At 36.6% G+C, this 27,500-nt stretch overlaps 1 protein-coding gene and 1 long non-coding RNA gene across 2 annotated transcripts in view; one reads left to right on the top strand and one right to left on the bottom strand.

Moving 5' to 3' along the window:
* Positions 1 to 17,278, top strand: part of LOC122787478 (uroplakin-3b-like) — a gene marked incomplete in the record, with an annotated part of 105,574 nt that extends 88,296 nt beyond the window's left edge. The window contains 3 exon segments of the mRNA XM_044054217.1: positions 7,387 to 7,469; positions 15,092 to 15,221; positions 16,168 to 17,278. Of these exon segments, the coding sequence (XP_043910152.1) occupies positions 7,387 to 7,469; positions 15,092 to 15,221; positions 16,168 to 16,282 (328 nt within the window).
* The window catches only part of LOC122787480, a 172,819-nt gene that overhangs the window by 137,856 nt on the left and 7,463 nt on the right, over positions 1 to 27,500 (bottom strand). The gene's annotated exons all lie outside the window — the stretch shown is intronic.

The raw sequence follows: 27,500 nt of genomic DNA, 5'->3' as shown, positions 1-27,500 counted from the left end.
ACATTAATAAGATAATGTTAATAAGATTAAAGAGAAATAATGTACAATTATTTTTCATACCAGAAGTGTTAAAGTATGTTTTGTAGAAGCCAGAACACCTGTACAGCCAAGGGTAAAAGAGGAAAAGTCTATGTGAGCAAACTACCACAGAAGTGGATAAAAGCAATTTTGTGATACAAGGTTCATATTGTTTTCTCATTAATATGAACCAAACAGCAAGTCATTCTTGCATACTCAGTATGATTGCTACCTGTGGTATACTCTGTTTTATATAACATCTAAAAACATGTTACAATGGGAAAAACACAGGGAAGATTTCTCACAGACATCCACTCAGAGGGAAGAATATGAGTCACATGCTTAAATATGGCTAGGATAGTGAAAAGGAGAGCATAATGAGGTCTTAGAGAGGGCTACAGAATTCCCGTGCATGGTTACACTCATGGAGTAATGCAATTAGCAAAATTGCTGGTTTTGTCTTCTTTTTTTAACAACTACCTGGAAAATACAACTATATAGTAAAGCATTTTCTTAAAAATGATTTTAATGAATGAGTACAGACTAAAAACAGAAATGGATCACAAAAACATTTTTTGAACCCACAACGTTGATGTGCAAATGTTGACATTTGCAGAACTTGCTAATGTAGGGATTCACAACAAATTGAATAAAAAATAATTCATTCTCACCTCAAAAGTTGTTTATACCAGTTGCTTCCAAAATAGCTGCACACTGATCAACAGCTTTAAATTGTGCTTTCCAATACTGAAAAAAAGAAGATAATGGCTAGTTCTTCTGACAGTTTTAGTAAAATTCAGTTAGTGGCTAGTAAATAAACTGTCTGGTTTCCAGCAAAGAAAAAATGTAGAGATCCTGAAAGAAAACTAACTAGAAAAGGTGAAGAGAAAACACTGACCGATCATAATTCTCCAGCTATTTAGCAAAAAACAGTTCAAGCTCCAGCTTTGGTGCAAGAGATGGCTTCCAGTAATTTAGAGGAAAAAGTAAATCAAACATGCTCAGAACATATTAAAATAAATGAGATACTGAAGGAGTATATCAACTCAAATACGAAAAGGCTAGAAAAAAATGGAAGAAGCTTTAAACAGCAATTCAGATGAAGTGATACAACTGCAAAAATCAGAGGTTGAAATTAAGTAAAGGCTGGCTGAGTATAAGACTGCCCAAGAAGAGCTGTTTCAAAAAATGGTAGTGTTAGAGGACAGACCATGCCAAGAAAACCTGAGATATTCTGCTGTATTAGAAGAACTGGAAGGAACAGACTGTATTAATTTTATGAAAGCACATATAAGCAATTGGATTGGTATTCCACAACAAGATTTGTTAACTAAAAGGGCACATCATGTGTATGTTCCAAACCTGGCCATGAGAAAGCAGCCAAGACCTGTGCTAGTATCGATGCAATAATGACAGCAGAAATAGTTGACCCTGACAAAACTATGGCAGAAGTACAAAGTATTTAAATTTGGTGACAGTAGAGTGTTTGTTAAAAATAATTATTCAATTGTACACCAGGCAGAAGAGAACCAAATTCATCCCAGCAATCAGAGGATGACAAGAGGCAGGTGTGAGATTTAAGCTCCTGTATATAGCTGTCTTCAAAATATTTTTCCTTGAGGTTCAAAGTTATTTTTGATGTAGAACAGGCTAAGGAGGAAATACATAAGTTTATCCAACAAAAAAATGGGGCATCAAGCAGAAGGGTATTCTGCTTTGCATTATTCTGATAATAAAGCACATGGAGAGAGTTTGCCATTAAAATGTTTTCCATTGTTCCAAAGGAAAATGCTTGAGAAACAGAAAAAAAGCAGAGGCGCTGACTAGAAGAAGCTGAATCTCACTGCAATTAGTCAATAAATGTGAGATTATAAAGCATCAACCACAGCTGTGAAATATGGCTTTACAAGAACAAGTGGCTGAGAAAGATCAGGCTCTTGTTGACTTTATTAAGCTTGGGGGGACTGAAAAACATATACCCCCACTTCATGTCATTAATGTTTGGAAGGACACTAAAAGGGAAAAAAAGAAAGTAACTGTAAGTAAAATAATTTTGTTACAGTATTTGTATAAAACATTTCATGATATAAACTGCATGTTATATAGTAAAGCATATTCTGTGATTTCTGTATCTAATAAAGATCCTAAAGTAAACAAGTACTTTTTATTTTTTAGTTTTAAGAAGTGTTGGCATTACAATGTAAAAAGAGAAGAACAGTTGGACAAAAGCATGTTTAAGCTAATATATGCTGTAATATTGGACTGTTTAGGTTGGGGCATTTAGTATAAAAGTGCACTGATTATGATATTTGTACAGCTGAGATTTTTCTCTTACTTTTGCATTGGTGAGTGTCTAGATTAATGCCCTTGGCTTAATCTAATAACAAAATGTTTGTCTAAGCAAGTGGGCTTTAAAAATAAGAGAATACTGTGAAAGTAATGAAACATTTTCCTTTTGCGAATAAATGTTCAGAGGGAGTTGAGAAGACTGCAGCTGAGAGCAGCTTTACATTCTATTCTTAGGTTTCCATGAAGACAAGCTAACTACATGTAAAGGCAATAAATCTATAACATAAAATTAAAAGGTGCAAGGGCAAGCAGCTAAGTAAAAAAATAAAGGTTGAAATTATTAGAAGTGAATAAGAGATAGCAGCTTTCCTGGTACCCAAATACTTCAATGCATTTACTGGAACAGTGTATAATTTAGTTTTATTTAAAGATAGTCAGTGCACTTTTTCTTAAGGCTAAAAGTTGCTGTTTTTCACATCTGGGAGGGGAATAAAGATAAGACAAGAGCAGACAGCAATTAGTGCAATTAGGAACACATGTTGTAACATGCGCCTCAACATGGATAACCTTAATTTTAGGCTAGGTGATACCTGTGGGTGCAGCTGTCAATTTATGACAGTCATTCCTAGCAGAAGTTTAGATGTCATTATTTGAAGATGTACATAGTTTTTTGTGTGTGTGTTTTAAGTTAATAGGTTAAGGGGTATTCTGGGCATGTGTTATTTAGTTATTTATTTTTTGTTTGAGAGTTTTCAATGAAACAAAAAAATATGGTAAAATGTGACGTAGGTATAAATGGAGATGACAATAAACAACTGTGTAAAAGATCAACCTGCAAAACATTTGGGCATGCATATAACACAAACATTAGAAATGGACATTTAAAAAACTATTGCCTATAACAGGTGAGAATAATAACTTCTTATCATAATGGCTATACTCTCCATATTATTTTGAAATGTAAATGGGCTCACAGGTATAGACAAAAAGGCAAAAGTATTGAATTGTATTAAGAAATGCAGAGTGCAAATAGAAATGCTACAAGAGACACATTCGGAAAGAAGTGAGCATTTGAAGAAGCGATTTCAGGATATATATTCAGCACAATATAAAGGATAAAGAAAAAAGGGGAGTACTTATACTAATTGTTAGAGGAACTCCAATAGTGATAGAAGAGAAAAAATATAATAATGGTACATTTGTGTTAGTAAGGGACTACTGAGAAGGGAAGAGGATTATGCTGGCATGTATTTATATTCCATCAAAAACTGCTGTTATGGATCTTAAAAACATTTTGGGAGAAATAATCATCTTTCAGCAGGGAATATTATAGGTGGAGACTGCAATTTGATTTGCAAAACTAAGTATGTATCTGGGAGACCTAGAAGCCAAAATATAATAAAAGAGGGCTGATTTCTGAAGAAATGTTTTAAAAAATTTAGTAAGGAAGACATGAATTCAATAGTAAAGACTTAGAGAGAATTTACATATTATTCCTCAAGTTACAGTAACTGGGCTATACTGGACAGAAATCATATTTCACAGGAACATGTACATTTAATTGAAAGCTTTGACACACATCAAATAGCTATTTCAGATCATGCTCCAATAACAATAAAGATAGAAATACAGGGTAATGAAGCAAAAATGAGACACTGCCACTTCCCCACCTACCTGTTAAAAAGAGAGGAATTTAAGAAATGGTTAGTGGAAATTATCCAACAAACACTCGATTGTCTCTTGTTATGGAAGACAGAAATTTCTTCAGAAGTTTGAGCTAATGAGTGGGATAAAATGAAAATGGAGAGTAAAAATAGAGTAGAAATAAAAGAAGAGATATGGTTAAGAAGTAACAAGAATTATTTAGAGGGGTGACAAAGGTTATAGTATTGCAGAATTGGGGAATCTCACAGAACAAGAAGAGGTACATGCAGACTGTTAAAGAGAAAATAAGGGAATATCAGGATAATATGAATGAAATTAGAAAGGTTGATGTTAAGCAACTATTTTTTGATAATACCTCCAGAGCACAAAACATTTTAGCCAACAACTTAGGCAACAGAAATTAGAAAGGGTTGTTGCCAAACTTAGGGAACCTATAACAAGAAAAATAACTGGAGATCCAGTAGAAGTACGAAAGATATTTCAGAAATTTTATGAAAATTTGTCAAGAAAGAGCACAAATGGAAATATTTATAAAAGACTTAAGTATACCAAGATTAGAAGTAGATGAGGATCAATAATTAACAGTTAAGATAGGAGAAGATGAAATAAAAATGGTGACTTATAATCAATCGGAGTCTCCTGGAATAGATGGTATTCCTGTGGAAGTTTGGAAGCTAGGAGGGAAGAAAGTGATAAAGGCCCAGAAAGTTTAGTTTAACACCATTTTAAAAGGAGGGAAAGCACCAAACTCCTGGAGGAAAGCTGTGGTCACTGTAATACCTAAAGACGGAAAAGACCAATTAGACCTAGCTTTATATAAGCCCATTTCAATTTTAAACCATGATTAGAAACTGTTTCTGTCTATAATAGCTAAAAGAACACCAATGGTGTTGTCAAAATTTATAGATATGGAACAATGTGATTTTGTGGAGGGGAGGCAAACATTTGACAATATTAATAGAACAATGATGATCCAGAGGGAAGCAGAATATAAGAAAGTACCACTGTTGTTGATGGGTCTTGATGCCAAGAAAACATCTGACAGAGTAAGCTGAGATTTTATGAGCTATGGAAGTATTTGCATTCCCTGATACAATAATAAGGTTAATTAGGAGAATATATGCAGAATTAGAGGCAAAAATTAAATTGGGAAGGTTCCTCTCATATAAGTTGTATCTTAACAGAGAAACCAGGCAAGGGTATCCTCTTTCCCATTTGTCATTTGTGTTATATTTAGAGCCATTGACAAAGGAAATAAGGGACTCAGAGATTCAAGGTTGTAATTAGTATTGTGATCAAGCAAAGTTGTCTTTATTTGCAGACAATATTATTTTATACAGTACCTGATAAAATGAGAAAAGGGCATTTCAGTATTGTGGAACATTTTGGAATAGTTTCAGGTTAATGAAGATAAAATAAAGGCTATAGCAGTAAACTATGTATCCACAAATGAATTGATTCACCAACACCCATATTTATTGGGACGCAATAAAATAAAGTATTTAGCAGTATGGATTTAAAAGGATTCTGTTGTGACAGCTAAGGATATGTGGGAAGAGACTAAACAAAATATAATATAAAAACTGAGAAACTGGAAGCTCTTGTTTATGCATATGGATATGGATATGGGTATGGGTCTGGATATGGACATGGATATGGATATGGATAGCAAGATACAAGCAGTGGAAATGCTTTAGTCCCTTTTGTTTTAAATATAGGTCAGACATATTTTTATCAACCAGGGGAGAAGTTGTGGACAGTAATTAATAAAGACTTGAATGATTTTATCTGGGACAGGAAGAGGGTAAAGCTCAAGTGAGATAAGCTGATCTTTCCACTAGAACAAGGTGGTTTGGGATTACCTGATTTGAAGGGGTATTTCAGAGGTACACAATTAAGGCTCCTATATATAACTCAGGCAGAATACTATAATTTGTAGGAGAAAGGGATGATAATGAAGTGGGAGGGGAATTCAAGAAATAACGAAAGAAAGGGATTTTGAATGCAGATATTATATTAAAGAACAGTTATACATAATATTGTATTCATAAAGTAGCAGAAAGTATGAGAATAGAGAAATGATATTTTGCTGGTGACTGCAGTTAGGGGTAGAGAAAATAAGCAAGAGGGGGCTGGAAATTACTGGAGAAAACTGGCAAAAGAACCAAGGTATTGGTTGCAAATAACTAGGGAAGAAAAGGCAATAGAATGGGAAGAGGCCAAGAAAACATTTGGACTGTAGGCTAGAGATTGCCATCCCTATCAGGGATTGATATCAGAGTACAGACAAAAGAAGGGGATAGGGGAATTCTAAGTGAAATACCTGCATTGGTAGAGTTTATAGTTGAATCTAGAACAAATGCTGCTGTTAAAAAAGGGATAATTAATACGGCATATAAAATATTGCACAATAACCATAGGAATCTGGAAAGAGAGACTATATAAGTAATTCATAAGAAAACAATGGCAGGACATATTTATGGCTCCCAAATATGCAACAAAGTCTAGAAAATTTAATATTTTTGACTGGAAGTGTTTGCATGGGTATTTGTATACCCCAAGCAGACTCCAAAGAATTTTTCCATAGGCAGATGGCAAATGGTGGTGTGACATAGATAAAAGAGGTAACTGGGAACATTTGTTTTGGGAGTGTAATGAGTTGGCGGCAGACTTTCAAATTCTCTACAGAATACTCTGTCAGAAATATTGGGTGTAACTAAGGAAATTATTTTTTTGAGCTGGGATACAGGATCTGGATTCACTAGACAATATAATTCTGGTGGTTGCCAAAAATAAATTATTGTATTTGAAGTATTGAATATTGTAACAAAGATAAAAGAACTGGAAGTGGGATCTTTAGAAAATGGTAGGAGCAAATTATGTAGAATAATTGAAAATGTGGGAACAATATATGCAGAATAAAGTTTTGGAGGAAGAGTGAGGCTTAATGGAAGGCAGGAAATGAACAATTTATATAATATTGGCTTAATGATAACTATGAAAAAGAATATATGCGATGCAACTGGGACCATGTTAATATGGTTTGTTTTATTTTATATAAATGTATGTTTGCCTGTGTCTTAAGTGATAATTCAATAAAGGCATTAAAAAATCCATTTATACCACACCAATTTACTCAGGCAAGCAGAGGAGGAAGACACTAGCAGTATGCACCAGTCATGCTATCAGCTCGTCTTGCAGGAAAGAACTTTTGTCTGGTGTTATTACTATTCGATATTTAAAGAGAAGAATGTCATGGCTCGAAAACTATTAACCTGTAACTTACCATAAGGCACTTAAAACACAACTAGGATGTTCTTTTGTAGCACTGTAATTAGACATATTATAACATTTTGGTAAATGAAAAAATTATGAGTGAATCTTCATCCATTGTTTTTCCTTTCTTTATTTTAGTGCAAAGTATGTCCTGACAGATCCTGCAAGAAGTAACCAGATTGTAGCAGAAACACATTGGTATAACTTCACTCTTCTGAATGGTAATTATGTGTTTACTATTGATATGAGATAGGAAAAGAAAGTATGTTTTATCACTGGATACATTTAAAGCACAGAATACAGTAGACTCCCTATTATCCAGCCCCCTTTAAACCAGCCTCCTTTTTAACCGGCCTTCAAATTTCTGCCATAGCTGTAGCAACAGACAGTACAGAAGAACACACATCTGTCTCCTCCGGGCATTTCAGAACATCTCAGCTTATCGTTTTAATCTTAAAATGTTAAAATATTGAAACAAAAACAAACTTATACTGCAAGTTTGCTTTTGACCTATAAATGCTTCCTGATTTACTGACCTATAAATGCTGTTTGTATGCTTTTTCTGATTAACCATCCATTTGTTTCTCCAGCCTAAAGTACGGTCCCAATGAGACCAGATAAGAGGGAGTCTACTATAACAGTCTAATTTAAAGGCTAAGCTTAATTAAAATATTATCTGCAGAGTCACACCTACCAGAGGAGACTGGTGTAGGACTAAGTGGGTTTTCTCCAGAGTTTGTTATATGTATTTTTCAGGCAATTCATTTATCCAAGAAAAATAATCATTAAACTGAGATGAAGACAGAGTTTGATTATAAATAAAGAGTTGCACATTATGTTTGGGATGCAGTTATCTAGCTACAACTATCTACTTGTCTAGAAGTTGGATAAAACTATGGGCCTCTTTAACTGTACTAACTGGGGATGCAAAGAAACTGCTTTATATTATTTAAATTTAATTTTTATTTATATTTCCCTCTTTATAATGGTTTATATTTGTCTAATACCCAGCCTACATGTTGGGGTTCCTATACTTCCCTCTACATACTAAACTACAACAGGCAGCTGTTGCCTGCTTGTATCCATTTATGTATTTTTGTTCACCTTTTTTCTTTTAACATCATATGTGGGGCAGATAGGCAGTGGGTACAAAGAAAATTACAGCAAATGTTTGGACAGTTATATGTAATTGTCCTGTATTACCTGCCTAGGTTAGCTCTTCCTTATTTTGTCTGTCTGGTATTCAGCTGCAACCCACATCCACAGGTCTGCATTTGGTGACAAGCACTTCTCTTCTCTTGGAAAGCAGCTAATTACTGCTCTGTATTATGTACGGAAAACCAGGGAATCAGATATTGTGCTCTTTGCTTCTTTTCTTTTTAAATTCTTCTCTATGGTATTTGTTTACCAGGATTCTAGAGCAGCTTCTTCAGTTTTCATGCACTTTCTTTATTATGGGAAACATTTTTCTTGGGAAGGCATTATCTCATAGTCCTAGATTAATACACTTATGGCTCAGTATATTTTATTACAAAGTTGGCCATTTTTTTGGTCAAAAGGGACCACAGAAATACCTCAAGTTTGCCAATTCTCATACTACAACACAAATTAAAATACTGAAATTAATGAAATCAGTTTATTAAGTCCAAAGTTAGTTTTTATAGGTTCATAGTTATGTACTAGGCTAGCTGTCCTTGCAAGCTATTTTAAGCCTAGCCAATTTCCTTTTATGTGATTGAAATAACCTAACCCATTTGGTTATATATTGGCCTTACCCATCCCATGGTCCATAATTATTTATTACCCCTAATGAAAATAACTGGGATTATACCATAGATAATTTGAGGGGATCCATGCATGAGTTAAAGCAATTAGGAGCTGCCATTAGTAGTAAAGAGGGCAGTCCTGGGGGTACATTTTCTGTTTCCCATCCATTAATCTAAACTGTGTTTGAAAATGAACAGGGATGAACTTTGTTTTATATGGATGGGAAGTCTGTTCCAGAGTAGCAGTATTCTCTGTGAAATATACCTGTCCCTCCAAACCATTCCGTTGATATTGCAGAAAAGGTTTAGACCCCCCAGACAGAATATTTCTGATGTCATTGGACTTGCTGATGTGCAGTAAATCCATCTGTAATGGGTCAGAAGGAAGGTGCCTCATATGTCAGACACAGGTCACCTATTAGTACTCTTTAGGATACATAGTATAGTGACAGGGTTTCGAGTCAGTTCATGTAGGACATGTTGTTTAGGCCTTACAACCTTTTAGTAAGGTATCTCTGTGGGCATTCCAGTTGTTGCATGTATCTGGACAGATACACGTGAAAAGGGGCATTATATTCAATGACTGGCATAATGAGGGCTGAGTAAAGGGAAGCAATGACATCTCTAGGTCTAGAAGCAATCCCTTTGTTTATAAGCTGTACAAATTAGAAGGACTTTATTAAAACAATAGACACATGTTGGTCAAAAGTTAGGTCACTGTCTACATAAGTTCCCAAATCCCAAATTAAACTCTTAGGGGTGTATTGTTGATGTGTACATCCCTGGGATAGATGACTTCTCAAAGGATACAATAATACATTTTTTGGCATATAGTTTCAGATCATGATTTTGACATCAGTTATTTATTTGAGACTAACCTTCCTGCAGGATAGCTAAGTCATTTGGGGATTCAATGACTGCTCCTAGCTTGCAGTCTTCTGCAAACTTAGTCAGCTAGAACCTTTGATATTGGCTTTTACTTTAGAAAAGTAGATGCAAAACAGGAGGGGTCCCATCACAGAACCCTGGGGAACTCCACTGGTGACTAGTCTCTTTGTGGAGGTAATTTCCCTTATTTTTATTATCTGCATCCTATCTGTGAGCCAGCTGGCAATCCAGCAGGTGACATAGGGGTTTATCTCCAGTTTATTTAGCTTTTCTACTGTGGTTGAGTGGGTAATTGTGTCAAAAGCTTTTGCCAGGTCGAGTTATACAGTGTGTACTGTTTTTCCTTCATCCATTGCCTTGGTTACCTTTTCAAAAAATCCACCAGGTTGAATAAGAATGACCTACCTTCATGAATCTAAACTGAGATGGGTCCAGTATTTGGAGTTTCCCTATGTCCTGATTGATTAATTCCATGATACATTTTTCCATGGCTTCACATATGAGGCTGGTCAGCCTTACGGGTTTGCAATTGCCTGGGTCCTCCTTTATGCAGGGGGATGACTGTAGCTGCTCTCCATTCACTTGGTACGTACAAAACCTGTAAGGAGTCTAAGACTAAAACAGCATTGTTAGGGATGTGAATAACTATGCTTCATGCTATTTAAGATGTATCCAGGGATACTTCTATCAGACCCATCAATGCTGTATGTTTAGCTTTAGATAGCACTTTTAGGACTTGGTCTTGTGTGACAGCTGAAGGTGATCCAGTTTCAGGTATATGTTAAGGGACAGATGGAGGGAAGAGAGATTTAAAATTAGAACTAAATTTATTGGCTAGTAGGTTCGCTATATCTTCAGCCTCAGTACAGATATCATTCACCATCAGCCCAGTGCATTGCTGCTTTGTGCTTTTGATTTTTCTCCAACCTTTTAACATATCTCATGTGGTATACATTTTAGTAGTGGCTGTTTTGTTTCAGACCTTCAGTAGTGGGGCTTTGTTTATCTTTTATGGAAGGCTGCCTCTGTCGAAATCATCATAAGACAAACCTTCTGGTACTACTCCCAAACACTCAACTGGCTTAGAGAGCCAGATGGTACGACTGCTATGTTGCAATACTGGATAGAGTCCACAGTACCCAATAAAAACTTGGTTGTGTACCAGAAAATAGTTTTTCACATAGAACTGGGTCTGACATTTTTTTGGCCACTGTCTCTTGGCAGCTTCCAACCTGCTGCCAGGTGCTTCTTTTGATCCTCCAAAACTGCTCTGCTCATTGTAATGCCTGGGATCACTTCTGCCAATCCCTAGAATGTCTTAGTGGGTTAGGAAAAGAGGTTTGGGAACTACTTAGGGGAGGATGAGGGAAGATTAGTCTGTTTCCAGCATCATATATGCTGCGCACAGAATGATTTTGTGATTGTGATCTTAACAATCCCAAAACATTCTGATCATGTCCCGTACCAGATCATGCATTGCTGCACAGACAGAAAGATGTGTACACCTAAGAAGTAAAGTGCACCTAGTTTTGACCAACCACCAAACAGTTTAGCAGCCATATCTGTTATGGCTCTGATTTAACAGCTGGAGTTCATGCCCTTGACATGCCCCCAGCATACTAATACCCCTCCCTACCTCCCTCCTTTCCCTCCTTTAATAGACAAACAAGTATTGTCTTACCATTCTAACTTCTGTTTTCATCAACTCCTATAATGTCTGGGTCACTAATTAAACCCAGGTCATCTGGGTCATAATCTGGGCTTCATTCCCCAGTACCACAGTGCTCACAATTCGACTTTGTTTGACAGGTCTCACTCAAGCCTTCGGCATACTTCTCCTTGGCCTCAAGATTGCCAAGGTTATCCTTTGCAAACAGTAAAGACACCTGTAACTGGTATCTCAAATAGGATTTCCAAGGCCAACTGCAGGGTACACTAACTAGCTTGCAGTCCACAACATTGTGGAAATAATCTCCAAATGAGGCAGTCTCCAAATGAGGTTGCCACATGATGCTCAGCCTTATCCACCTTATACTCACCCATTTCATGATCATTCCCATTTATATAACAAACACATCTTTTATCAATTTCCCATTTAATCCCAATATATTACTCTTAAATTCTCAAATAACTCAATCATCATACCCCTGCCAAATACCATAACACATTAGACCATTTCCATCAAACATATCAGCAGCAGAAGGGCAACGGCAGGGGTGAGCAGCCTAAGTAGTGCATACTGTATCTCAAATTGGGAAGACACAGTGGCAAGCATGTCTAGGAGGATGGTGTTGTAGGCTAAAACAGTCAGCTGTTGCAGGGGATCAGGTGGGTTAGGGATAAACATTAAACCCCTTATGGCTGCCCAGATGATAGTTCTAATAACTGCTGGGGAATGAGTGGGTTAATCAGGTCACAAGTAGGCTAATGATTGGCAGGCATCAGGGACAAAAGTAGTATAAAATGAAATACTTTAGATACTACATTAAAAAATATATATATATATATATATATATATTTATTTATTTTTTTATTTTTTGTACATTCATCTTTGTCCATTATGTGTGTAACACTGTATACTCATAGAGATAACAGAAGTCAAGAAGAAGTCAAATCAAGATTCTGGGGCTTACTAGAGGCATCCATATTTATCACTGATTTTTCTGTCATTTTCAGCAACTTTTATACATTATCGTCAGCTTTCAACTGCATAGGTTTTTCATGCTTGCAGTAAAATTATTTACCTGCTATGGTATTTGTGCAAAGTGTATTGGTTTATATCTACCTGAATCTCTTATATTATAAGTAAACCATTCAAGTTCCAGTTCATTCATTACCATATAAAAAGTCATAGTATAAATCCAAATCAACACTGAATATATATAGCAAACATTATTAACAAAAAAATGTCCGAAGAAGGGATGTTGCAAATATTGTATCTTCATGGATCTCTTAACAGAACTTAAGTGTAGAAAACTTTCTCACTCATCCTATCCGAGGAGTAGCTCCAAAGGTTCAGAGCCTATAATGAAAGGAATGTACGCCTGAAAATGTAAGCCACACCCTCAAAACTACCAGCAGTAAAGGTTTAGGAGAGGAGGTAAAGGAGGGATGGGATGGCACCAACAAATCTTTCAAGTGGGATGAACCCATGTCATGTAAGAATATGCAAGTTGAAACAATACCTGAACACATACACAGTGAAGGCTTCACAGAAAATGTGTTGGTAAGGAGATGTATCAGTAAGTAGATGGGCCACTGAGCTCTGCACCAGCTGAAAGTAGTCATGTTCCAAATCTAGGAACCCCAAGTACAAAGAATGGCTGTAGTCCAAGCAAAGGAAACCAGGGATGAATTGCAACTGTCAGGTCTTCAGATGAAATGAAGAGGAAAAATGTATTTAACACAAGCAAGATCCAAGAGACCTAATAGCATGTAACACCAGATCCTTAAGTCTTACTTTGTCATTGAGAATAACTCCAAACTCATACACCGTCACCACAAACTCCAGCTTGTCCACACCATAATTAATTCAAGGATTCATGGCTAGAGCTTGAGTTTCCTTTAGTGCAGCATGTACTACCATGGCAATCATCTAAAGGTGTGAAAAACAAGAAAAAACTGTCTGAAGAAGTCTGTTTATATTAACAGACGAAAAGCGCTTTACACTTGGATTTGTTGATTCTTGTTTTTTGGCTTATTTTGGACTTCCTTCCATCACAACATTGGTTTTTAAAGGATATTGATTTTATTAAATACTTGTTTGTGGACGCTGGCATTTTTCCTGAGCCATTTTTCTTGTTTTTCACATCAGTTTTTTGTTCTTGGTGGTTGAATCATCTAAAGGTGTTAACTTAAGTTGGTTACAAGTCATCCAGTGGTTTAAGCAGTCTAAATGATCTGCTTAAGAAAATATGACTGACATAGATTTCTGCAAGGAGACCTGGGTAGATAGGAGAAAAACTCTTTTTCAATCATGTTTCCACCATAATAAGGAAATCCTTATCTGACCTAGTTAATTTCCAAGAGAAATCTTCAAGAACCAAAGAAGTCACCTTACCACTGTATTCTCTCTTTATCAGACCCATCATGACACACAATGCTGCCTTTGATATGTACAAATTCAAGCATATTACTCAACTTGAAAGGCTCTGATGATTTTTAACCAAGAGAATGAAAGGCCTTAAGTCCTACAATTATCCTAATAAATTAGCACAATTTTTCTTATACTCAGAAGCCCACTGGCTGCTCCAAGGTGACCTCTGTCTCACTTTTCTTACTATGGAAGACCAGGTCTTATTTTTTCCTTATATTTCTGCACAAAACCAGTGGCTCTTCAAACACTCAGATTACGTAACTAATCCTGCAACAACAGGTAAACAAGAATCACAATTGGGATATGTTCCTAATTCAGCTTGTTCCCAACCTACAGAATAAGTTATCACTACATGCCAAGCAACGTACTGTTTTGTTTACTGTAAGGATAGTCTTGATGACTAGATGGGTAGATACAAATTTATATCAGAATTATCACATACAGCCCTGCTAAATATAGGAGCTGAGCAAAAGGGTTGTGCCTTCTTAAAGGTGTATATGGTTAGACAACTCACGGTTCCTGTAATTGCTTGCCTAGTACTATTCATATGCTCCTATAGCAGTGTATCATGACTTTAAAATAAATGGCCATTGTCTCCTTTCTTAGGTGTACTACATAGTACTTTGCCACATAGTAGGTTTCACCTAACAAACAAGTACATTTTCCTAATCTCTTTCAGAAATGTCAAAACCATACCTTTAAACTGTACCTCGTTATAAGGAACGTACCTCATTTAGGGTCTTAAAAAGTTCATGTTGCATGAAGTTCAACATTGAAAGGGTGTGTCACTGTCACACATCCAGTGTTATCAAGCTTCTCACTGATATCAAGAGTAAACAGTAATGAATCACAGTAATTCATTAAATAATATTTTATGTAAGTAAAATCAACATATTTTAACCATCATATAACCTTCCTAGTTGCAGATGCTAGTAAGTCATTAGAATGTCTTCCACATTTTGCCCATTTTTTCCACATTATGAGGGCTACTGTTCATAAAACAGCTGTGTTCTTTAGTCCTATGCAAGGATGTATAACTAGTTACATTTTTATTTTAGTTCATATTTTATTAATCACATCCTTTGCTTCACAGCAACAGCGTGGCAGCAAATCGATACTAATCCACCAGGGCGTTCTGCAGGAATGATTGTTCTCACCGTCATCCTCTGTGTTCTCCTTTTCATCCTACTGCTGCTGCTAATCGCCCTCTTAATTTATGCATGGTAAGTTCTACGTAAAGTTTTTCATATGCATAGTCAGTCACTTAATCCTTTTACACCAGTGCTTCTTACTGTCACAGATTGTTTGTTATGACCACTGATACATATGTGAATGTGAAAAACTGTATTAAGATCTTTATGCCAGGAAACCATTATGTAACTAACTAGTTATTTATATGTAGTTTGCTATGTTATTTAAGTGACAGGTCTTATGAATGTTATTTAGTAGCTGGCCTTGCTCACCAAAATGTTTACAATATCTATATGCACTAGAACCATATAATGCAGAGTTTAGCTAAAAGACCCACAAAGGGGTGCAGTAGTTCTGGAAACTGAAATGCTAACTATATGCTTCCATTCAAGATCCCAACTCTATCTGCAGGCAGTGAAAATGCAGGGTGTAGGACAGCCTGGATTTCCTTGTGTTAGTTCCATTTTGGCCACATGGTGCTAAGGCGCTAATAAAGTTCCAAATGTTTAAAGGGGTTATATCAGAATCATTGATAAAGGTGATGAAATAAATGGGGGCACAATATGCATAAAAATCTAAAAACTGTGACCATATTGTTGATTTTACGGGAATTACACTAGTGATTTTTAAAGCCATCAAAACTTTCCAAGACAGTTTAATCACTTCAATTTACTGCTTCCTTCCATAGAGCAATATATGCACTTGAACTGTGTGTTTGTGTGTGTGTGTGTGTGTGTGTGTGTGTGTGTGTGTGTGTGTGTGTGTGTGTGTGTGTGTGTGTGTGTGTGTGTGTGTGTGTGCGCCCGTTTGTGTAAAAATGTATCGTCTATATTGATTGACATAAGTCAATGCATGTTTTGTATTTTCTTGTTATTACCATTAATTGTTTAATAATTAAGTCATGTTAAGTGTTATGATTCTAAATAAATTGCTTCTATAGCAATGCTTATGTTTGCTTCCTTTTTGTTTTATCCACAGTACACATTCTATGAAAACACAAGAGAAGTTCAACATCCCCAGCCCCCAGGGATCTATCAAAGTAGCAAGATACCACACTCACAATATGAACCAACCAAAAATGCCAATTCAATGAGGCAGAAAAACATCAAAAACATCAATTCACGTGTTCATCAACCACCATCAACAAATTTATCAGCTGTACAATGATAACATGCCAACAGCCATCGATCTAGACAATAAATATAGTTTTAATTTTGGGAAATGGGTTACAGAGAATGCTACAACAACATGAAGAGTGGACAGCATTGTTTTTCTTAGATTTAAGATGCCCTTATCTTCTTCTATAGTAGGAGAAAAGGCACTGACTGAAATAAATGCACTTTTTTTATACTTTTTGGTTATCTTTTCCCAGCTGCCTCAATAAAGGTGAATATTGTTAGTCTAATTGTGAATATTCTGTATCACAGTTTATCACTCATTACCCAAAGTGCAAATCACTCAGTTATTCCGCAAATTAAATTGTAAACCCAATCCGCAAATACTTCTTCTGTTGAAACCTTTATTTCCCCAGACTATTTAGCAGTTAATTACTAAGGCATTTAGTATGTGAGCATCAAAGAAATGTATCAAACAATGTAAATGCTAAACGATATAACTGAAGTCATCTGACAGAAATGCTAATCACTGCAGACTGACATGAAGATGATTGGTATGATCTTCGCCACAGAAGAAGGAAGGCATGACTATTCCTGTTTTGTCTCTCATATGTAATTGGGAAAACAGGGCCTGTCGTTGCACCAAAATCAGCTGGGTCAAGATGTAAATAGTACGACCAATATATAATGAAGACAGAAATATCTATCAATGTTTTATACATGTAAACAATGTTATAATGTTGTATAATTGCACTGAACTGATATAAACGTCAAAGGAACTTAACAAGAATTGACGTCTGCTAAACAACCAGCCTTCTCCATATAAACTCCAGGTTTTGGCAAAGAGCTTCACCATTTTTGGTTGCTGATCCTAAACATTTTCTTGTTGTGTCTAATCAAGCTGAGCTGATTAAAGAACATCTTTGCCTTGTCATATGTTAAGTTAAATGTCAACTAATAAATTGCAAACTGAGCACATGCATTCTGTGACACTGTTTTGAGAGTAAATGTTTTTTGGCACTGTCATGTTTGCAACTGACTGGTCTCTTCCTTATCCAGCCTTTGTTATATGTTAGCAAAAGTGCAGCCTAAATGCTGACCACATGTGCTTTTACAAGGTAGCACAACAACAGAATAACTTATTTTCCCTATTCACTTTTATGAGTTTAGAGCCAACCATCCATTGAATTTCATTGTTCTTTTTTCAGTGGTGGACTTATATGGTATTGAGAAAAAAAAGAAATTGGCCAAAAAATTATATGCTTCAAAAACAAATACAATATTTTAAATATCAGCTGGTGAAATTAGTAAATTACCTGCTCCTTTTTCAGTGAAGACTTGAGATGGTGTTAAGAGAATGGTAGACATATAGCCAATAAATATAAACATTAAAAGGAAATAAAATATTTATGGACACTGCTGCCCTTAAAGCAATGCTTATCAATACATAAAAGATAAACTCATACATTCTTCTATCATTTCCTGTAGAAAGGACAACATTTTTCCCAACACACACACACACACACACACACACACACACACACACACATTTGCCTGCCTGCACATACATGCAGACATAACAAACACACACACACACACACACACACACACACACACACACACACACACACACACACACACACACACTTATGTGCATGCCTGCATATTCGTACATGCAGACATAGACACAGACACACACACACACACACACACACACACACACACACACACACACACACACACACACACTCACACTTATGTGCATGCCTGCATATTCGTACATGCAGACATAACACAGACACACACACACACACACACACACACACACATATACGCACAAACACACGTGGATGCATGCACATTCATACATGCAGACATAACACACACACACAAACACACATACATACATACAAAGAAACACACACACACACTCACACACACACACACACACACACATCATATACCCCTTCAGAAGTGACATGGGTTCCTTGATATAAGACCTTGGTTTAACATCTCATCCAGACGTTAGAAACATCCTTCCCCTTACACTACACTGCAGAATGCTCAGTACTGTTGTAAGAATGCACAGTTATACTACATGCATTCTGTATGCTACCTTTCTCTCAGACAAGGTGATAGGAGCACAAAACTAAGCACTAAAAGTACTTCTTTCAGTGTCAGGTGTGCACAGCGTACCTCCCATACTGTACCTAATATAGTACAGATGGTCACTCCAGTAACCATGAGTCTCAGAGTGCGGAATGCAAAATTACAAGGCACAGCGGTACACACTGAAAACGTTAAGTACAATTAAGCAACATTCCATTATAGATAAGGTTGAGAAATTGATGCACACAGGCTTACAACCAAAAGCCTGAAACTTTAGTGGTCTCTGCCTTTGTGGTAGATCAGGATAATCATTCAGTGATACAGTGATTTGTTTTTCCCTATGATGATGATGATGATGAGCCAAAGTCAGGCACAGACTGGGGTGGAGCATTCAGATGGACAAGGGGAAGCTGGGTGGTATTATAGCACCCTCAATACATATATTTTCTCTTCCTAGTATTTGGGCTGTCAAACGGATAAAAGGAAATACTAGATGTATTGTAATTTTCTTATACTCAAGCATACTGGCTTGAGTTGCCATTTTCTCAGTTTTTTGCTCATTTCCTTGCAAAGTGCAATTTATACACTCGCCTATTAACAGAGTAAGTGAATGAGGTCAGTGAATCTCACAGAAACAACAACATTGGGATGACATTGCCTGTCAGTAATTGTACTTTTCTCTAAGGTGTTGCAACATCAGAGTGAGAATGATAAACGTTGGGAGTGTGGGGTTCAGCCCCTTTCACAACTGCTTAGTTTTTGTCACATTTGCTTGTAAACTGAACAGCTTGACTACATGCATTCCAGAAAGATATGCTTACTTTAGCTGTAATCTTAGAGCACTTGTGACTAGCAAGCTTTTAGGTATCGAGCATATGTACACACTTGTACCTGCAATAACTCAGAAATAAACTAGGCACACATTATTTAAAACTACCCAAAATACTGTACTTCATTCCAACTGTAGCAGGTCAGTAATATCACCAGCAAGCTAGCAGTCAAACTCATCCCACCGCCACCTTTTTTTAACTTTGCTGTACTTATTCTGTGGCTGCTTTTATTCCTTAATTTCCATTGATGAGGGAAGAGAAGCTTGTCTTACCAAGCATTATAAAGCTAGCTTTCATGTTAGCATTCCAGCATGTTATGTTCCGGGACTGTAGTCAAGGCTCCTTAGATGAGAATAGGCACACCCCACATCATGTGTGGATAATGAGTCAGTGCATAGTATTGTATTATGCTGATGAAACGGAATGTCTATGTTAGTTGTGCCGAGGCATATTATCAGAGAGCTGAAAGACCTGATCACCATACTGGGTACTCCATGCAAACCCCTTAGTCTAGCAAAGGATCTACATGCACATATTATAAGCTGTTCTGCTCAATATGGACCAACATTAAATGTAAAGAAGATTAAATGCTTCAGGATTTCTCAACACAAATAAAGGAAATACTGTTTAGTTTCACTGAGTCTGACTGACTACAGCTTTCTGCACACTCAAGCTTTCATTCTTGTTCCCGTTTCAAAACATATGTCAAACCATGCCCATCTTATGATTAACTGTGTTTGAAGTCTGTGCTTCTCCCTCTTAAAAATATTCCCATATTAAGTCTGTAATCATAAGGAATATAGCTGCGTGCATTAAACTGCTAAGCTGTACATGTAGAAAAGTGCATAATTACTACAGTAACTTGTTAAGTTATTTATATGCAAAAGTATCTTCTGAAATGTAATTTCTACTTTAAGTAAGTATATAATGAATAAAGTTTCATATCTTCATATTAATGTGACAGCGATGGTGTAACAATTGCTAACTAATATGAGTTAATGTATATGCAAGTTAAATATGAATTAACATATAGCTTACTGACAGGTCTAAATGTATTCATTTTATATTTTCATTAAATATTCAGCTTTTGCTTTAAAAGGCTATTTGAATGATCTTTTCATTTTCCACTGTTAAACACACCATGTAATTGTGAAAGCTTGGCGCATATCTCTTACCTGTTCAGAATTTTGTGGAATATGTCTGATTTTTGACTTGTATTTTTGTCTTGTCTCTTGTAAAATTTTTGATTTTCTGGTAAATTACTGAGGATTACAACCAGTAAATAATAGTATAATTCAGAACATACATGTTGATGCAAAACCTGTTGTTCTGTTAACTTTTTAAGTGAATTACAGTTTGTTTGTGTCTTTCGGCTTTTCCCGGTTAGGGGTCACCACAGCGGAACTCCGGTCCGCTAATGATTGGCAGTTGATTTTTACATACCGGCTTGCCAGGCCTGATGCACAACCTTCAACGAAGGTACACCTATTCATGCATGTCTCCACACAGAAGACGCTCTAGCTGAGAATCGAACCAGACAGCGTCTTACTGTGTCTTACTGTGAGGCGACAATGCTACCGCAGTACCACCACCGCTGTTACAGTAATATTTAAAAATTGCCTTTGATTTAGGGCCTTTGCCCCACTATTATTTTTGGATTTGTCCAGAATTTTTGAAGAAAGAATTTGAAGGATATGGTCTGGAGATGATTTTCTGAATAATTCCACGTGTATATCTAAGTAGTCCACTGGACTCAGGAATGGGCAACTGCTCTTGCAGGACACATCTACACTCATCATTTGAGCAACAGATGATATTTTCTTTCTTGGGGACACTATTTAACAATGTCTGACACCACTTAGTGTGGTGTAACAGCAGTGAAGCTATTCTGATTTATTTATTTATACTTTGTTGACTAGGTTATTCCCACTTGGCTAGTAGCCTCTTTTCAGGGGAGACACAAGGTGGTATTTGTACTACTTGGTGAAGACTATACCTGTAATTCTACTATGTCAAGTTCTCAGTATCCTCAATCAAATAGAGCCAGAGAGAGAGAGAGAGAGAGAGCGCAGATTAAAATCCCAAAAGATCTTGAGACAACCTAATTTTCACAAATCTCTCATGTCATATTGAGCTACTCCACTTGGTGTAACAGGAGCAAGCCTATCTCAGTTAATGCTTGGAATGGAAGCAAATAAAGACTAATGTGCCAGTGTTAGAATCTAAACTTGAGCCAAAACCCATTTTATTTGATTCAATAAAACAAAATGTCTGAAGAGTTAAAGCTTAATGTATGAAGTTTTACGACAAATGCTATTCTGCATTAACTACTGCCTGCCATTCAACCAGGCCAAATAATGCACTTAAAGTTAGAAGGGGGAAGAAAGTTGGACAAAAAAGGTATTCCAGTGTGGAAAAACTGAAGAATCAAGGTCATACATGCCAACAGAAGGTGGTGCCATAGTTAGATGCAACTGGAAGCATCTTCAAGTAGTTTCTGACAAGCCATAAGCTGAAGTTTGTGTTCCTGAGACTAAACCCAGTGTGACTGAGCCAAGAATAACCAAGTCCACATCTGATCAGTATATTCCTGCTCCCTCAAAAATATTATAGGTTCATAGGTGTGCACTAGGCTAATGGCCCTGGAGCCTTTACAAGCCTAGCCCACAAGATTACCCTGGCATCATGTCACCTGACATTAGTTCCCAGTGCCTCTGTCGAGTAGAGCCAATGGAGTGATCCCCAAGGTGAATTTCCTATTTCCCATCCACTCATCAAGATTTCTCTTGAAGAGGGCCAGTGAGGTGCTTTGTTTGACATGTATGGGAAGTCTGTTCCATAGCATGGGCAGTCTCTGGGTTATGAACCTGTCCCTCCAACATGTTCTGTTGATTGTGGTAATGAGGTTGAGGTCTCTGGAGCATGTGGTGCAGAGGGATTGGGATTTCTTTAGATGTAGCATTTCTAACAGAGCTGGATCAGACTCGGCTTTGTAAGTCAAGCAGAGATCACCTCTAAGCAGAAAACAAGAGTAAAATCAGGCAGAGACCACCAGGCCACATTGTAAAAATATATTTATTAAAACAGAACACAAAATAAAAGTGCACTTGTGTAACCCTTCATCAGATAGTACACAAGTAAAATCACACTTCCATTTTATACAACAATCAACCAATCAAATTCAATACTGAACCCTCCTTTTCTTAAGTGCTGGCCTTAAAGGAACAACCCCATTTAGTCCTGGGGCTTAATCAGCTCCCATTCTAATAATCCACTGCATTTCCATGTACTCAGTTTCATTCCTTAAATCTCCCATTCTAACATTCTTTTTCACTACCTGCAATACCATGAATAAAAATGTGTGTCCCTCATTCAAAACAATGTGATTGTATAATGCATTATGTCTATTACACAATTTAATGTCAGACATATGTTTGAAAATTCTTTTAGCCTACAGTTCATTTTTCCTATAGAGTAGGCAGTACATTTTTGACACACAGCTATATATATATATATATATATATATATATATATATATATATATATATAGCATTCTGTGTATGGCAGTCAGTATACATTTTCAAAAAATAAGTCTTGCCTCTGTTAGGATGAACAAATGAATTTTCCTTCATAACATATATACAGGCTTTGCATCGCCAACATGCATACGTACCCTTTTTTACTATTGTGAGCCCCTTAGTGTCGCACAAATGTGGTTCATGACAAATTCCTGTTTCTTTTGAATGCAAACTTTGGTTGTGTACCTACAATCTGGGCAATCTTTTCATCTGTCATCAACATTCTCCAGTTGTTTCTAATGATCTGACAGATTCTCCCCTATATCATTGCTGTAGGTGATATACATATGTATACCAGCTGTGTTCCTGTTCTTACTCATAAAAGAAGAAATAGAAAAAAGAACACCTTAAACTTTTAACTTTTTGTTTAGCCTTACATTATCCTGGCTTCACAATCGCTTGTCTTTTAGCCTGGCATTACCCCTGACTTCACAATGCCATTGTCACTTTTAAGATGAGTGTATACTATTACCACTTTAAGGGTACTATATCACATAATGCATCGGGTCTAGGGCCAGCAGTCAGTGTTTTCACAATGAGTGAACTGTTATCATTGTTCTTATTGTGCTATAATTTTATACTCAATAAAAACCACCATTTGTTATTGAAATCCTGATGAATCCTGATATAACTGTCACCCAATGTGACTGAGTAATCAGAGGTGTGCATCATGACAAGAGGTTCCTCCAGTTATCCATGTACTAGGAAAAGTGGCAGTGGTAGTGAGACAAGTATTATGGAGCTCCAATGTAAGAAGGCATGAGAGTAATAGCCAAACCAACACAGCCTGCATCATTAGTCAACAGCATGATTGAAGTCAAGCTTGTAAAGACTGAGATCTGTAGTGACCCATACAGTCTGAATAAATCCAAAACAAGAGAACACAATCCTCTAACAATTGTATAAGAATTCATCTCCATGGTGTCAGTGACAATTTTGTTTTCAAAGTCACAACCAAGGATTTTAGCACACAAACCTGAACACAATTCATCTGCTCCAGAGATGTTTCAGTGGGCAATGGCTCAAATCTTTGACAGCTTGGAGGGTGTTGTAAACATCAATAATGGTATTTTAATCTGGGGGCAAAAAATAACGTTGAACATCACAATGTATGATTTAGAAATTTAGAGAACTGTCTATGACTCAATAATTTAAAACTTAAGCACAAACAAATGTCTAATTTGAATCATCAGTATTAAATATATGGGGTGTCTTGACTAATCATGGAATGCTCCCAGATCTGGGGAAGTTAGAACAGTATTTCTGATGCAAAAAGGTTCTCAGGTATGATACATCACTTATCAAAGTTTTTTTTTCTGGACCTGTCTAACGTAACTATCCCATTAAGGCAATTCTTAGAGAAGGATATTATAAGGTATTCAGATCAGCTGCAGCAGATGAGTTTTCTGCTCCTTAAACAGCTAATGACTGAGCTCCAAGACTGTGCTATTATGATGCAACAAAACTAGTTGTATTGCAAGTTGCTGACAGCCAATCTGGTAATGGTGTAGTGCTGCTGCTGGAGAATCAGTCAGTCAAATGTGGATCAGGAGCTATGGCGGGTGCTTGAATACAAGGGTTCCTATTATATAATCGAAGACACAATCCTTCGAATGCCTCTTGATCAAACTTGAAAGCATGAAACAGCAAAATAGTGAAATGGCATATAAGCGATTTCTTTCCCTGGGAAAGAAATCACTTGGCTGCCTGCGTTACTTTGCTGTTTTCGTCACTGTAGTGCAATCTCGGAGTTGATATATTTAAGTCAGGGGGTGTGGGAGGCAAAGCCCCCCACTTTATGTAATCTTTTGAAGTTTTTATTTTTATTTATTTATTTATTTATTTATTTATTTATTTATTTGTGGAACACTGATTTTTTTTTCCACTGGGAAAAAAATCGCTGTTCCGAGTGTTTGGGATTGTAAGCTTTTGCTTACATGGGTTCAATAAATCAGGGTTCACTTTTTTAAGCGTTTGCTGATTAATATAGACCCGAGTACAACATGCTTAGATTAAGGAAAGTTACTGGCTGTAACTGTAAGTGGTACACCTGTGAAAAGATTTATGAATACATTTATATTGGACAAGTCACTGTAGAATTTGATCATAAACCTCTACATAGTATTTTTTACATCTAATACATAAAGCTACATTGAGATTATGGAGAATGCTCCAGTAACACAGAGGTGTGATTTAACTGTCATGTATATGGCTAGCAAGGTAATGCACACTGTGGATGTTTTGTCAAGAATATACCTTAAAGAACATAAAGAGAATCTCATATATCAGGATGTGGAAGTCATACCCACAATGCAGTATTAACCTCTACCATCTGAATTTTATCAGAGTTTCATCATATTAAAATTTTCTTAGCTTTACAAAATATGATATTGACAGCATGGCCATATGACAAGAAATAGTTCCATTAATGAATCAAGTCTATAGTAATTAACTGAAATGAAAAGCCAACTATGCAGACAAAGTATATGCAAAGAGAATAAAGTGATGGCTGACAATTGTCTGATCTCTAATTTGAAATATGCAACAGTAAAGTACGTTGCTGTTGTGGTACTTGGTGCAGCTCTCCGGTCCACCCCCCCCCCCTCAACTCAAGTACAGGAGCAAAAAGAAAAAAAAATATTCTCCTCTGAGTCAAGGAGGAAAAAAAAATAGTTGAACAGCCCCCCAAAAAAGTTCTTCTTTCAGAATAACTGCACCAAGCCCTGACTACAAAGAAACTGAATGTCTGTATTGCAGTAACAACAATCAACATCTTCTGATTACGCTCTCTGACACCTTGCATTTGAGGCAGCTGCCCCCATCACCCCATCCTAGCTATACTTCTGATATGCTATAAGGATGCTTTGACAAGACAATGGAGTGCAGTTGCTCCAGATGTGTCCTATATGAAAGGCAGCCATTATCCTACCATTACCTTCGCCTTACCTTATTTTACTACTATAACGTCACCACACTAAAAGATACCACTTCACAAATTGTCATAACTCTAGTAATTCACAAATTGTCATAACACTCAGGAAGTCATTTTTTTCTTGACAAAGTAGTGCTGATATATGTTCCACAAATAAGCTCTGCAGCTTTCAAATGAAGAATTTAGTGCTTTTCTGTAACAATGGACATTTCAACATATGATATCTTCACCAATATGTGTTGCCACTTCAAAACAAGGCTGGTATCTTGCACTTCTTGACTACGAAAACACTCTACTTCAACATATAGGGCTTTCACCTTCACAGGAGAGCAACATTTGTTTGTTTATATAAATATATGCTAATCAGATTCATAGATAGTTACCTGGCAGGTGATCCAGGAGACTATTGAAGATCTTAGTCCAATTTCCCCAACTGTCCCAGAGCTCTTTCTGGTTAAGTGACTTGTTCAGAGTCACATAGTAGGCAAATGAAGGCTGATGAAATCAAACCCTGGACTCCAGAAAATAGCTTGTTTAACAGCAGTAACTACCAGACTTGGGGTGGACTGTTCCGTATAGACCTTTTTCAAATTCAGTCTGGGCCCACTGTCTAAGTGATTTGCTCAAGCTCACATAGTAGCTAAGCACAGGTTATTGGAATCAAACCCTTGGCTACAAGATGAAACTCATTAGCAGCTTGTAGCCTTAATCCTCTGTGTTAACTGCCAGAAGTGACATCTTGTCAGTTGCCAGCATCTTTTGTTCTATTTCAGGCAGAACAAAAGCCAAATGTGTGGCAATCAGCAAAAACAGAAGTACTGCTATGATATTCATCTGACACGTCACCTATGCTCAGACCAGGACAGATAGGATCAGATACTCAGAATTCAGAATCCAATTGAAATGTATGAAACAGCAGAATGCTGCTGCCAATACATCTAAAGCACCAAGTTCCTGTGTTACTAAAACAAGAAAAAAAAATCTATTCATAACAAAGAATAAAAAGCACTTATACCCAACTGGACAGTTTGTCACAGTTTAGAGAAGTGAATAAGAATTTGTCATTAAGAGACAGTTCAAGCCAGAAAATATCACATATATCCCAAACTGGAACTGTTAGATTACTCTAAGAATAACTGAGTACCATCCAGTTCCTCAGTTACAAGATCTGTTACTGACAGTATAACCAAGTATGATCAACTACTGGATATGACTTTAGAATCAGCAGCGACAACCCCATAATTTGCTAGTGACTGCAAATTATTTAAATAACAAAGAATAATGCAAACAACAGATAGATGGAATGAATATGTTGCATGTTGTGATAGAAAGGACTGAATCATAAATTACTACCTGAAAGATATTATATAAAGATGTTATATGACATCTCCAGTATACAGCAAATTTAGTACAATAACTATATGTAGTTGTTATTGCAAGCACTGAGATCAAGGAGAGGGAGTGTATTGTATAGTGCAGTACAGTCTTAGCACTCTCATAAGGTCAGGACATGTGCGATGTCATGTGACTTTTCTTGCTTAAGCTGCCGCCACCATTGTACTAAATTCAGGGCTTGCTTACTCACCAGCTCTAGGGTCGGTGTGGTTACCTTGTGCCTACGAACAAAAGCTGAACCCCACTCACCTCAGAGCAAGACGAGCATCAAGAATAATCTTGTTGCAAGGTAAGACTGCAGTCAGTGTTCCAGCCAAAATTCCACTATTCGCTTATTAAAAACATCTTCTTT

Source organism: Protopterus annectens, chromosome 13.part0, assembly GCF_019279795.1.
Source record: "Protopterus annectens isolate FY-2018-M chromosome 13.part0, PAN1.0, whole genome shotgun sequence".
Classification (NCBI taxonomy): domain Eukaryota; kingdom Metazoa; phylum Chordata; order Ceratodontiformes; family Protopteridae; genus Protopterus; species Protopterus annectens.
Note: the sequence above shows the minus strand (reverse complement) of the source record. Positions and strands in the feature narration are given on the sequence as shown.